This window comes from Notolepis coatsorum (genome assembly GCF_963971535.1).
Source record: "Notolepis coatsorum genome assembly, chromosome: 10".
NCBI lineage: Eukaryota > Metazoa > Chordata > Actinopteri > Aulopiformes > Paralepididae > Notolepis > Notolepis coatsorum.
In genome coordinates, this window is record NC_140174.1 from 10,444,571 (window position 1) to 10,457,007 (window position 12,437).

At 44.4% G+C, this 12,437-nt stretch overlaps 1 protein-coding gene across 1 annotated transcript; it reads left to right on the top strand.

Annotated features, from left to right (window-relative positions):
* The first annotated feature begins 403 nt into the window (after positions 1–403).
* Positions 404–12,013, top strand: abi3b (ABI family, member 3b). The gene is made up of 6 exons (XM_084322709.1): positions 404–617; positions 1,228–1,395; positions 4,784–4,963; positions 7,700–7,770; positions 8,353–8,436; positions 10,978–12,013. Exons 1-6 carry the CDS (start codon positions 483–485, stop codon positions 11,441–11,443), a joined length of 1,104 nt encoding a protein of 367 aa, XP_084178835.1. The 5' UTR covers positions 404–482; the 3' UTR covers positions 11,444–12,013.
* The last annotated feature ends 424 nt before the right edge of the window (positions 12,014–12,437 follow it).

Consider the following 12,437-nt stretch of genomic DNA (forward strand, 5'->3'; position numbering starts at 1 on the left):
TATTTTGTAGTGTTTGGTCTTTATTCTTTCTGTTACTGTATGAAGCACAATCTGATTGATTGATTGAAAAGTGTATTACCAGATTGCAGAATGGGTACAATACAGTACGGCTCAATACACACAATTGTTAAGGGGATGCAGACCAGAGAAAGACTTTCGTCTTGTTTACATCAGGGTCCCCCATTGATAGGGGGTCTCATACAGAACCAACAACCAAGCATTCCACTGTAATGTAAATATGTAGATATGTGAGAAATAAAACAAAACTTGAAACTTGAAACTATAGGACATAAATTAACATATCCCTAGGACCTGTCCTGTACACACCTTGCTCGAAATCTGTAGCCTGCGGTAGTTCCGCATTCAGGCGGTGGTCCCTCCCTGCTGTAGCCGCCCTGCAGCCGTCACGTCTGGACTCTGGAGAGTGCTGATCTGGAAACACCGAATTCTGAACAACTATAAATTAATAATAAGGCAGGAATATGGCGGAGCAAACTAAACTGCTGGAGCTGATCACCCAGCTATACGCAGACGTGCACACTGCGCGCACGGGGCTGGTCGACAACCAGAGCAACCTCCTCAAAGTCGCGGATTACTGCGAGAACAACTATCTTCAGGTAACTAATAATACACTTTAGGGGGAAATCAGTTTATTGTATATATAAATACCTGATTTTTTTTTTATTCTGTTAATTGTTGCTTTTTATTCTTTCGTCGTCATGCTGTGGAGAAAACGGAGAATAATCCCACTTGTAGCTACTTGTTGCGAATCCTGCAAATAAATCTGGAATCTGGATCCAACAACGATATTGTGTTGTTTTGTTTCCCCTGAAGAAGAAAAAAGCCACTCAGGACTGGAGTCGTGTAGCATTATTATTATTATAATATAAGTAAAGACTTGAGATAAACACACAATTACACCTATCATCATGTATATGTATACATAAATGTATATACTCTCTTTTCTGGACTTTTTTTGTATCACAAACAGTACTGTATTTGTAAATCTGGTATGTCATAAATGTATAGATGTAGCAGTACTGTCTATCAGTATGTCATGTGTGTCATATATTATGTTATGATGAATAGAAAATGGGGGACCCTGATGTAAACAAGATGAAAGTCTTTCTCTGGTCTGCATCCCCTTAACAATTGTGTGTATTGAGCCGTACTGTACTGTACCCATTCTGCAATCTGTTAATGAAGTTTTCAATCAATCAATCAAAGGCAGAGGATCAGACCGCGGCTCTGGATGAGTCCAAGGCGCTGGCGGCCCAGTCCCTGGCCAGCGTCACCTACCAGATCAACAGTCTGGGCACCACCATCCTCCGGCTGCTGGACGCGCAGGCCCTGCAGATCACCGGCATGGAGTCGTCCGTCAACCTCCTCACAGTGGTGAGAAGATATTACCCTCCGTTTTGAATACTCTTTGGTTCGTTTTTTTTTACGCTTCCTTTCACGCAGGAAGCAACTTGCAATGGGCCTGGTCTACAAGATACACTACACGACCAAGGTACCCATGTACATGTCAAGATACTTCCCAAAGGTCAGTGAATACCACGATCACAACACCAGAGGGAGCTCCACAAATCATGTTAATTAAACCCAGATTCGGCTCAAACAAGGGACTAAACACGTTTCGCAATTATGCCACATCGATGTGGAACGCCCTACCCTCAGCTGTAAAGGAATGTGAATCACTACCCACTTTCAAAAACACTCTCAAAGAACACCTACGGGAGACTGCAATTCGAAACTGGCCCCTGCAAATGTCCTAACCCAACCCCCTCCAATGTACAGTAAATTACCAAGTATGGCTGTCAATATTCCAATGTACAGTGTACAGTGTCCCCCACCCACCCCCTACCCAACCCCCATCCCACCCAACCACCTCAATGTACAGTCCCCCCCCCCACCCAACCCCACCCCACCTACCCAACCTCCTCAAATGTACAGTTTCTACGTCAAATGTATATACTCTCTTTTCTGGACTCTTTTTGTAACACAAACAGTACTGTATTAGCAAATCTGGTATGTCATAAATGTATAGATGTAGCAGTACTGTCTATCTGTATGTCATATATGTTATGATGAATTGAAAATGGGGGACCCTGATGTAAACAAGACGAAAGTCTTTCTCTGGTCTGCATCCCCTTAACAATTGTATACTGAGCTGTACTGTAATTCTGCAATCTGTTAATACAGTTTTCAATCAATCAATCAAAGGAGCCCCTACTACATGCTTGATATACCGCGCCTCAGTTCACAATACCAGCTGCGACGTTCATTTTAACTTCAATCGTTGGCCAGTTGGATGATTCCACTCTCTTGACCCTTTCACTGCCACACTACAGAAGGTTAACCCTTTACTATATAACCGTCGGTAGTGTGATAGTAAAGGGTTAACCTTCTGTAGTGTGGCAGTGAAAGGGTTAACCTGCTGTTGTGTGTGGCAGTGAAAGGGTTAACCTTCTGTTGTGTGGCAGTGAAAGGGTTAACCTTCTGTTGTGTGGCAGTGAAAAAAGGGTTAACCTGCTGTAGTGTGGCAGTGAAAGGGTTATAACCTTCTGTAGTGTGGCAGTGAAAGGGTTCTTAAAATGTATTGGCATCATGCAGCCCGAGTACAGTGCAATGAAAAGAAGCGTGACATCCAACCAGAGTGCAAAATGTAACAGTAAAGTGCAACAGTAATATACATTGCACATGTGATTAAACTGGGTATAGAATATATAAGTAGGCTACTACTGAGTAATAGTGCTAGATCAGATGTATGTACAGAGTTGTAGTATTAATATGTACAGTGATACAGGCATACATTTATACCAAATACATTTAATTAGGTTATTAATTATTATAAATATAAATAGGTTATTCATTATAAATAATTTCATTTAAAAACCTTTATTTCAACAGACACTGAGGTCACCCTAATTTACAGCGACGGCAAGCTTACAAAACAAGACAGTTGATCATTTAATACATATAGGCACAATAAATAAGAATAAAATATTTAAAAAAATCAACACACAGTGGTCGGAGATCACACTTTTAAACGCAGCGAGACGAGGAAGAACCTTCAGCTTCAGAGTCAGTCGGAGGTCGTTCCAGGTGTTGGAAGCATCAAAGGAGAAAGCAGTTTAATAATATTTCATATTATATATTTCATATTTGCATAATGCACGAGGGAGAACAGCTCCCAGGGGTCACACCTGGATCGACGGGCCTTATATGAAGATTAGACCTAAAAGAAGGGTCTTCATCTGGAAGGTGCCCTTGTGGATAACAGGCAGCTGTGTTAAAGGAACACGGCAACACGCCAACATTATCTGTCTATTATCTATCTCCCTCACTGTCCCGTCATCTATTCCTAGCACTATATGGGCAACTTTACACAATTCCTGTGAGTCTATTGATGCTCTCTATCTCTCTCACTCTCTCTCCCTCCAGAGTGCATGCAGAGGTGGGTTTCACTCTGCCGCAGTATGAGGAAGTGGTTTCCACTCGCTGTGTAGTCAGTCTAGGTAGATTGTAGGCGGGCATTAGCTACAACCACAGAGCCAATCACATCACTGTCCGCTAACCAGAGCCTGAGTGACGTCACTCAGGCCTTCAAATCAGGATGGCCTAATTTACTGGAGCAGGAAATGGTCTGAGCTGAATCAGAGCAAAACGCCAATATGGTATTTAGACACTAAAACACATTGATACTAACTCCTATTACTATAATACAATGCTAGAGACTGAAAAATGACATTTATAATGCATGTCACCTTTAAAAACTTTGGTGCACCCCGACTCTGGAACTCCCTCCCTCAGTCCATCAGAGACTCCCCCACACTCTCCACCTTCAAATCCTGCCTCAAAACCCACCTGTTCTCCCTAGCCTTCAACCCCCCCCCCCCAACCTGTTTGATGTTCGTTACTGTCGCTCTATGTTTCTGTGTATCTCATGCTGCTTTCCCCTGTTCCTTTTTTGTTTCTTTGTTTTACTATGTTTCTCTACCTATTGTCAGCGACTTCGGGTCCTTGAGAAGCGCTATATAAATAAAATGAATTATTATTATTATTATTAGTTAGGACAGCCGAAACCCGTCCAATCTTTCGCCGTCGACTAAAGACGCACTTCTTCAACCATTATCTGAAATTTAAAAAAATTATTAAAAAAATCTAACCCTAACTAACCTTACTGTCATGCACTTGTCCTAATAACCTACACTGTAGCACTCAACACTTTGATGAACATTGTTACTCAGCTGGTAGAGTTGTGCCCTTCCTGATGACTTGTTGTACAGAACTTGTAAGTCGCTTTGGATAAAAGCGTCAGCTAAATGACTAAATGTAAATGTATGTAAATGGAAGGTGCCCTATAACAACTGTGTTAAAGGAACACGCCAACATTATGGGACATGTGCTTGCTTAGTGCTTACCGTCTTCTCCAGAGTCAGACAAGAAGATGGATACCGGGTTCCTCTCTGTGTGTTCAGTAGAAAGCTATCCGGCTGCAAGCTAGCCTAGCTTAGCACAAATGAATGGAAGCGGATATGGACCACTAACGGTTATCTATAGCTGTTGGCCAAAAGCACCTCTCCCAGAGGGTTTAAGCTATAGACTAGTGGTCCGTATCCGCTTCCATTCATTTGTGCTAAGCTAGGCTAGGAACCATTTCATGGCTACCAGAGAGGCAACCGGTATCCATCTTCTCGTCCGGCTCCGGGGGAAGACGGCAGGTGCGTTTACCATGACATCGGTGCGTTCCTTTAAACGTTGTGGTGTTCTCACCCAGGCTGTAGCCGTGCACCAGGAGAAGGTGTCGAGGCGAGAGATAGGAGTCTTCACCACCCAGAAGAAGTTGACCCGCGCCAAGCTCATGAGTCCACCCAAGGCAGGCAAGGAGCCAGACGTGCGTTACGCCAGGGTGCCCGTTTCATACTCCATCCTGGACTCCGTCGGACACTACTTTCAGGTGAGGACAATAGTTTATATACTTTCAGGTGGTTTCCATATTCCATAGTTTGGATGCTTTTTTATTTAATTTTTTACACATTAGATAGTCTTTTCGCATATCCCTCCTAGTGACACATACACACAGTCCTCGTATCCCTCCTAGTGACACATACAAACAGTCCTCATATCCCTCCTAGTGACACATACAAACAGTCCTCATATCCCTCCTAGTTACACATACAAACAGTCCTCATATCCCTCCTAGTTACACATACAAACAGTCCTCATATCCCTCCTAGCTACACACACACAGTCCTCATATCCCTCCTAGTTACACACAGTCCTCATATCCCTCCTAATTACTCAAACACACAGTCCTCATATCCCTCCTAGTTACACACAGTCCTCATATCCCTCCTAGTTACACACAGTCCTCATATCCCTCCTAGTTACACACAGTCCTCATATCCCTCCTAGTTACACACAGTCATCATATCCCTCCTAGTTACACACAGTCCTCATATCCCTCCTAGTTACACACAGTCGTCATATACCTCCTAGTTACACACAGTCCTCATATCCCTCCTAGCTACACACAGACACACAGTCCTCATATCCCTCCTAGTTACACACAGTCCTCATATCCCTCCTAGTTACACACAGTCCTCATATCCCTCCTAGTTACACACAGTCCTCATATCCCTCCTAGTTACACACAGTCCTCATATCCCTCCTAGTTACATACAGTCCTCATATCCCTCCTAGTTACACACAGTCATCATATCCCTCCTAGTTACACACAGTCCTCATATCCCTCCTAGTTAAACACAGTCCTCATATCCCTCCTAGTTACACACAGTCCTCATATCCCTCCTAGTTACACACAGTCCTCATATCCCTCCTAGTTACACACAGTCCTCATATCCCTCCTAGTTACATACAGTCCTCATATCCCTCCTAGTTACACACAGTCATCATATCCCTCCTAGTTACACACAGTCCTCATATCCCTCCTAGTTAAACACAGTCCTCATATCCCTCCTAGTTACACACAGTCGTCATATACCTCCTAGTTACACACAGTCCTCATATACCTCCTAGTTACACACAGTCCTCATATCCCTCCTAGTTACACACAGTCGTCATATACCTCCTAGTTACACACAGTCGTCATATACCTCCTAGTTACACACAGTCCTCATATCCCTCCTAGTTACACACAGTCCTCATATCCCTCCTAGTTACACACAGTCCTCATATCCCTCCTAGTTACACACAGTCCTCATATCCCTCCTAGTTACACACAGTCGTCATATACCTCCTAGTTACACACAGTCCTCATATCCCTCCTAGCTACACACAGTCCTCATATCCCTCCTAGTTACACACAGTCCTCATATCCCTCCTAGTTACACACAGTCCTCATATCCCTCCTAGTTACACACAGTCCTCATATCCCTCCTAGTTACACACAGTCCTCATATCCCTCCTAGTTACACACAGTCCTCATATCCCTCCTAGCTACACACAGTCCTCGTATCCCTCCTAGTTACACACAGTCCTCATATCCCTCCTAGTTACACACAGTCCTCATATCCCTCCTAGTTACACACAGTCCTCATATCCCTCCTAGTTACACACAGTCCTCATATCCCTCCTAGCTACACACAGTCCTCGTATCCCTCCTAGTTACACACAGTCCTCATATCCCTCCTAGTTACACACAGTCCTCATATCCCTCCTAGTTACACACAGTCCTCATATCCCTCCTAGTTACACACAGTCCTCCACACATGCATTTCATCAGAGAGGTCAGAGCGCAGGTTCACCCGCAGTGCGGTGCCCCCCTCCCCCCCCCCGGAGCAGTTTGCGGGGGTCAGTGCCTTGCTCAAGGGCACTTAGGCAGGATGGTGGGGGGCACTGTAGATGTAACACCAGCCTCCCTTCAGTCACCAGCTCACAGCTGGGACACACACCCTCCCGTCTGTGGCGGGGATCGAACCAGCGACTTTTCGGTTACTGGCCGGTCTCTTTACCTCTAGGCTATAGACCCTTAGGACCTATGACACCATGTATTCTCCTTTTTTAACAGTGCAGTGGTCGAGTGGAGCTGCAGTTGTGTTCTATATATACGGCTGACAGTGTGGCAGAGTGATAGATTAACGCACAAATCCCACCAGGCGCGGGCACAAGCACTCGCGGGTTTCGTGCGAGAACAGCGCGCGTGGCCATCCACACGAGTCCGACTTCAGAGCGGGCGAAAGCGCACGGAGGAAGGCACGTTTACATTGGAACGGCTGTAAATGCCTAGTCTATAATGCGAAGTCAGTCCCCGTTTGAAGATTTTTTAATGATTTCCGGTTCCAGTGTTCTATTGTCCATTTTGCATGTATAACCAGTTATTATATAATTAATTAGAATGTTAGGAATTCATTTTAGAATGATGAAATCAGTGTGACTGTATGGCTTATTTGTATTGGGAAGGATACAGACACATTAGCTGGTTGAACAACATCTATATGTGTGGTAATAATGCAGATATTGATATTTCTGTGAAAATGCGCGTGGCGCACGCCTCTGAATCCAACCAAAGCGATTAAATTCGCTTCCCAACGCCTGTTAACACGGGAGCGAAAGTGAAGCGCTGATCGCCCGCCCGCCCGCCTCACGCCTTTACACCCGCGCCTGCTGGGATTCGTGCGTGAGCCGCTGTTGAGTTATTCTTTTTTGGCCTCAATTCATCTTCTCCCTCCAGGCCACTGCACAGCAGCCCAGGAAGAGAGCTGGGACCACAGAGAGCGTCCAGAGCACCGGGAGCGCCGCCAGGTACGTCACGTTTATTATTATTACCTTTTAAAAAGACAAAGGAAGACGACGTATATATTTTCGTAAGCCGCCGGACCGTGGATAATTACGAGCGGGGTTATAATCCTAACGTCAGCGCAGTGCCTAGTGCGCTGGGTTAAGTTTGCAAAGGTTGTCAAACTAAAATAAAGACAAAGTCTTAAAGCAAAGGACTATATTATGTGAGACTGTTTTAACCACCAAAACCTGCACAGACTACAGCGTATGACATATATCGTACCAGTTAGGGTACCTTGTGTATACTGCTTACTTTTACTCTTACTCATAATATATATTCAGATAAAAATTCTTTATTGCCTATATTTATTGTAACATACAGTATAACCGATGGGCCATACAGACCCTCATCTGAACCTTTGTTTACATTGTTTCTTTTTTCTCATTTTATATTCAGATAACATTTTATTGCTTATATTTATGTCTTCTACTATTACCCTGCCCATACCTGTACCTGTACCTCCCCCCTCCCCCATGCTGCTATGATGCCGGAATTTTCCCAAGGGGATCAATAAAGGAATATTGTATCTTATCTTATTTCTACAGTCGGGTCCCAGAGCCTGTGGAGTGTCCTGTGGCTCCTCCCACATTGCCGGGAGAACCGGCATCCAGCCTCAGTGACCGATATGGGTAAGACTAGCGTCTCCAACGTGTTCCGGTGCCACTTTTTCCACAGCCAATACCAACTACCAATACCGGTACTTAACGTTAAGTGTCGTCAGAAACCGAGTACGGGTCCAATCCAATACCTTTACTGATCGTTGTAGACTTAGACCATTATGTGACATCCTCCAGGCACGACGCAGTACACAAGTCGATTTTTTTAACTAATTTTAATGAAGCTTGTTCATTCTCCATCCAAACCGTAAAATCTGTACAACACATACAAACGATACCATTAGCAATTGAAAGCCCATCAAAAACGTAGCTAAACATCAATCGTCAACATATAACGAAAATCATCATCCATAGCAATCAATACCTTATTGGCTGGTGCCAGTATAAGAGAACATAGAAGGTTCTGGTGTTGTGTCTTTCGTCTTTGTCTTGTTAGATTGTCTTGTTAGATTGTCTTGTCAGACAACTATCTTTACGTGCTAGAATTGACCGCAAAGTCAATACAGCCATCCCTCCAGTCATGTCAGGAATCAAAGCGAGAAGGCGGAAACACGTCACCGGATATTAAGTGGAACCAAGTCTCGAGAGACTAAATAATTGCACAAGCAAAAATAAATCATGCGCCACTCATATTATCTATATAAACCCATATGAAATACAATGAAATACAATCATGTGTATTATTATTAATATGCAAAAATAAACATGTAAAATTGTAAGCGAATATAACTATATTAACCAACTGTTAACCATAGCTGCATTTATTTATTTATTAGTTCGGGGTCATTGGAACGAAAGTAATTGAGATCGAATCCATCTTTCTGTGTGACAAAAATGCAGAAAACCGTGTTACACAAGGCTCCAATACCGATACCCTGATACCTGTATACTGATACCCAGTATCGATATCCGTGTATCCCTTCCTAGTGAGCTAGATCTTGCTGCCATTCAAGTACGCTGTAGGGTGGTGATCTAACAAGCGGGAGTTTTACCATTTCATGAGACTTTTTGTTAGGGTTCCTCCAGTTTGCTCTGAACTAGGAACACATGCGATATAAATGTGGACATATTGACCGATTGGTTTGCAGATACATCATCTAACGTAGACCGGTCCCAGGTCCGGTCATGCATGCTACACGTTTTAAAATCCAAAATTTACAATCGACTATGTACAACCATGCGTCGTAAACCACACCGTTACAGGGGGAGACAGTGGCTCGGGAGGTAGAGCAGTCGTCTGGTAATCCGAAGGTTCCCGCTCCATGCCATCAGGGACAACCCCTCCCACTCACTATACACAGACTTGGCTGACAGGAGGAGCATGTTCAGTACTAGACTAACACTCCCAAAATGTAGCGCTGAACGGCACAGGAAGTCCTTAATTCCGACAGCCATCAGACTTTACAATGCATCTCTGTGCCTCACTGCATCACTGAGCACAGAGTGACAGAGTGACAGTACCATCTTCCTGGACTTTTACATATAAAACAACTGTAGATATTACACTTAGGGTGGGATCCACAAAGAATGGATTGCACGGTGCTAATTGCATCCTACTTACAATTCATTATGAATTGAAAATGGGGGACCCTGATGTAAACAAGACGAAAGTCTTTCTCTGGTCTGCATCCCCTTAACAATTGTGTGTATTGAGCCTTACTGTATTGTACCCATTCTGCAATCTGTTTATTTATTTTCAATCAATCAAATTTGATTGATTGAAGATTTTATTAACAGATTGCAGAATGGGTACAATGGGTACAATTTGTCTACCTAAATGTTTACTGTGAGCGATTTGTAGTGCAAAATTTCCCTCTGGATAATTAAAGTATTTCTATTCTATTCTATTCTCCTTGAGCAAGACACTTAACCCCCTAACTGCTCCCGATGAGCAGGTTGGCACCTTGCATGGTCGCCTCTCCCGTCGGTGTGTGAATGTGTGAGTGAACGGGTGAATGTGAGGAACAAATTGTAAACGCTTTGGATAAAAAAAGCTGCTGTATAAATTAGGGCTGCACGATTAATCGATTTTAAATCGAAATCGTGATTTGGAATGATGCAATTAATCAAATCGGGGGGGGGGGAATCACACAAAAAAAATTGTAATTTTTTTTTTTAATTTGTTTAACCAGGAAGTCCCATTGAGATACAAGATCGGTTTGGGAGAGGGAGGTAAGGGGTTTTAGATTGTGTGTTGTGAAGTTTAGACTTCAGAGAGGGAGAGTAAAGTACGGAAAAAAAGGTACTGTTGGGTACCGGTATCGATTCCCAGGTAAAAAGAAACATTTTCAGGCTCGGTGTCCCGAAAAGACCCACAGCGTAGGCCAGATGCAAGCCGCATTTTACAATAAACCTCTGTGGGGCTGCTTAATTTTTTTAAATTATAATCGCACATTTTATCGCAATCGCAATATCTGTCAGAAAAATCGCAATTAGATTATTTCCCAAAATCGTGCAGCCCTAGTGTAAATACAGCCATTTACCAAAGTTGAATCTCTGTGATGGTATTTTGTTCACCGTCGGTGATGTAACATTCTCTTCACGTCCGTCTAGATCCAGCCTCGGCATCGCCGTGCCCCCCCCCTCTGTGCCCACCCTGCCCACCGCCTCCAGTCTCCCCAGCGACTGCCCTCCTCCTCCGCCTCCTCCCGCCTCCATGGACCTGCCTCCTCCGCCACCCATGATGATGATGTCACCCAGCAACCTCCCCCCGCCTCCTCCCCCCCCATCAGGGAGCACCTCCTTCGGTGTCCTCCCGCCTCCCCCACCCCCCTCAGGGAGCACATCCTTCGGTGTCCTCCCTCCTCCTCCCCCTCCCTCAGGGAGCACCTCTTTCGGTGTCCTCCCTCCTCCTCCCCCGCCGCCCCCCATGATGTCACCCACCAACCTCCCCCCGCCTCCTCCACCCATGTCAGGAGGAGGTATGCCCCCTCCTCCCCCACCGCCCCCGCCCGCCTCCACAGGGGGGGCACCCCCTCCTCCCCCTCCCCCTCCTGGACCCCCCCCTCCTCTGCGTTGATGAGCGGCGACAGTGGCTCGGGTAGGTAGGGCGGTCGCCTGGTAATCCGGAGGTTTCCCGGTTCGATTCCCGCTCCTCCCGGGCAGCGGTGTCGAAGTGTCCTTGAGCGAGACACTTAACCCCCTAACTGCTCCCGATGAGCAGGTTTGGCACCTTGCATGGTCGCCTCCGCCGTCGGTGTGTGAATGTGTGAGTGAATGGGTGAATGTGAGGAACAAATTGTAATATTATATACAGTTATATAACTGTACCGTTTACCATTTAGCATCGTAGGTGCTTTTCGTTTAGGTGGTCGGTCCATTCCGCTTGGGGTCCGCTGTCCAGTGAGACAGCAGGAGGACTGAAAGGGACACGTGGTTCTAAATGGTAAAGTTCTTCTTAACACAGTACGTAATACAATACATATCAGTGTGTTCCTGTACAAAGAAATACTGATTTATTAAATAGCGGTGTGGGTGGCTTGGGTGCTGGGTTGGCCTGGCCCTGAATGGGATCATTTGTGTGGCATGTGGGAAAAAAACAAATATATATATATATATATATTCCAGCGTGTCTGGAGAAAGATCGCTCACTTTTGACATGATTAAAAAGTAAAAACATTTATAAATAATAAAAGAAAATTATATATATACTGTATATGTGTTTGATTGTGTCTTGGATGACTTATGATCACCTATGCATTTATGCATGCCCTCAAATGATATTAGATTAGATTCAAATGTATCGTCATCGTACAGTAGAACAAGTACAGTACAACGAAAAGAAGTTTGGCATCCAAACTGAGTGCAAATGTAACAGTAAAGTGCAATAGTAATATACAATGTACAGGTGATTAAACTGGGTTAAAGATATATAAATTAGTACTACTGAGTAATAGTGCTAAACCGATGTATGTACAGAGTTGTAGTATTAATACAGTGATACAGGTATAAATACACTATGGTAGTAAGTCATACTGGCCAGCAGCGTAACTAGTAAGAGTAGGTAAGGGATA

What these genes read in the sequence shown, in the direction of transcription:
- abi3b (XM_084322709.1), top strand. Translation starts at nt 483, where the DNA reads ATGGCGGAGCAAACTAAACTGCTGGAGCTGATCACCCAGCTATACGCA. An exon ending in CCGTCGGACACTACTTTCAG is followed by an intron (nt 4,964 to 7,699) that starts GTGAGGACAATA and finishes TTCTCCCTCCAG; the next exon opens with GCCACTGCACAGCAGCCCAG. An exon ending in AGCCTCAGTGACCGATATGG is followed by an intron (nt 8,437 to 10,977) that starts GTAAGACTAGCG and finishes ACGTCCGTCTAG; the next exon opens with ATCCAGCCTCGGCATCGCCG.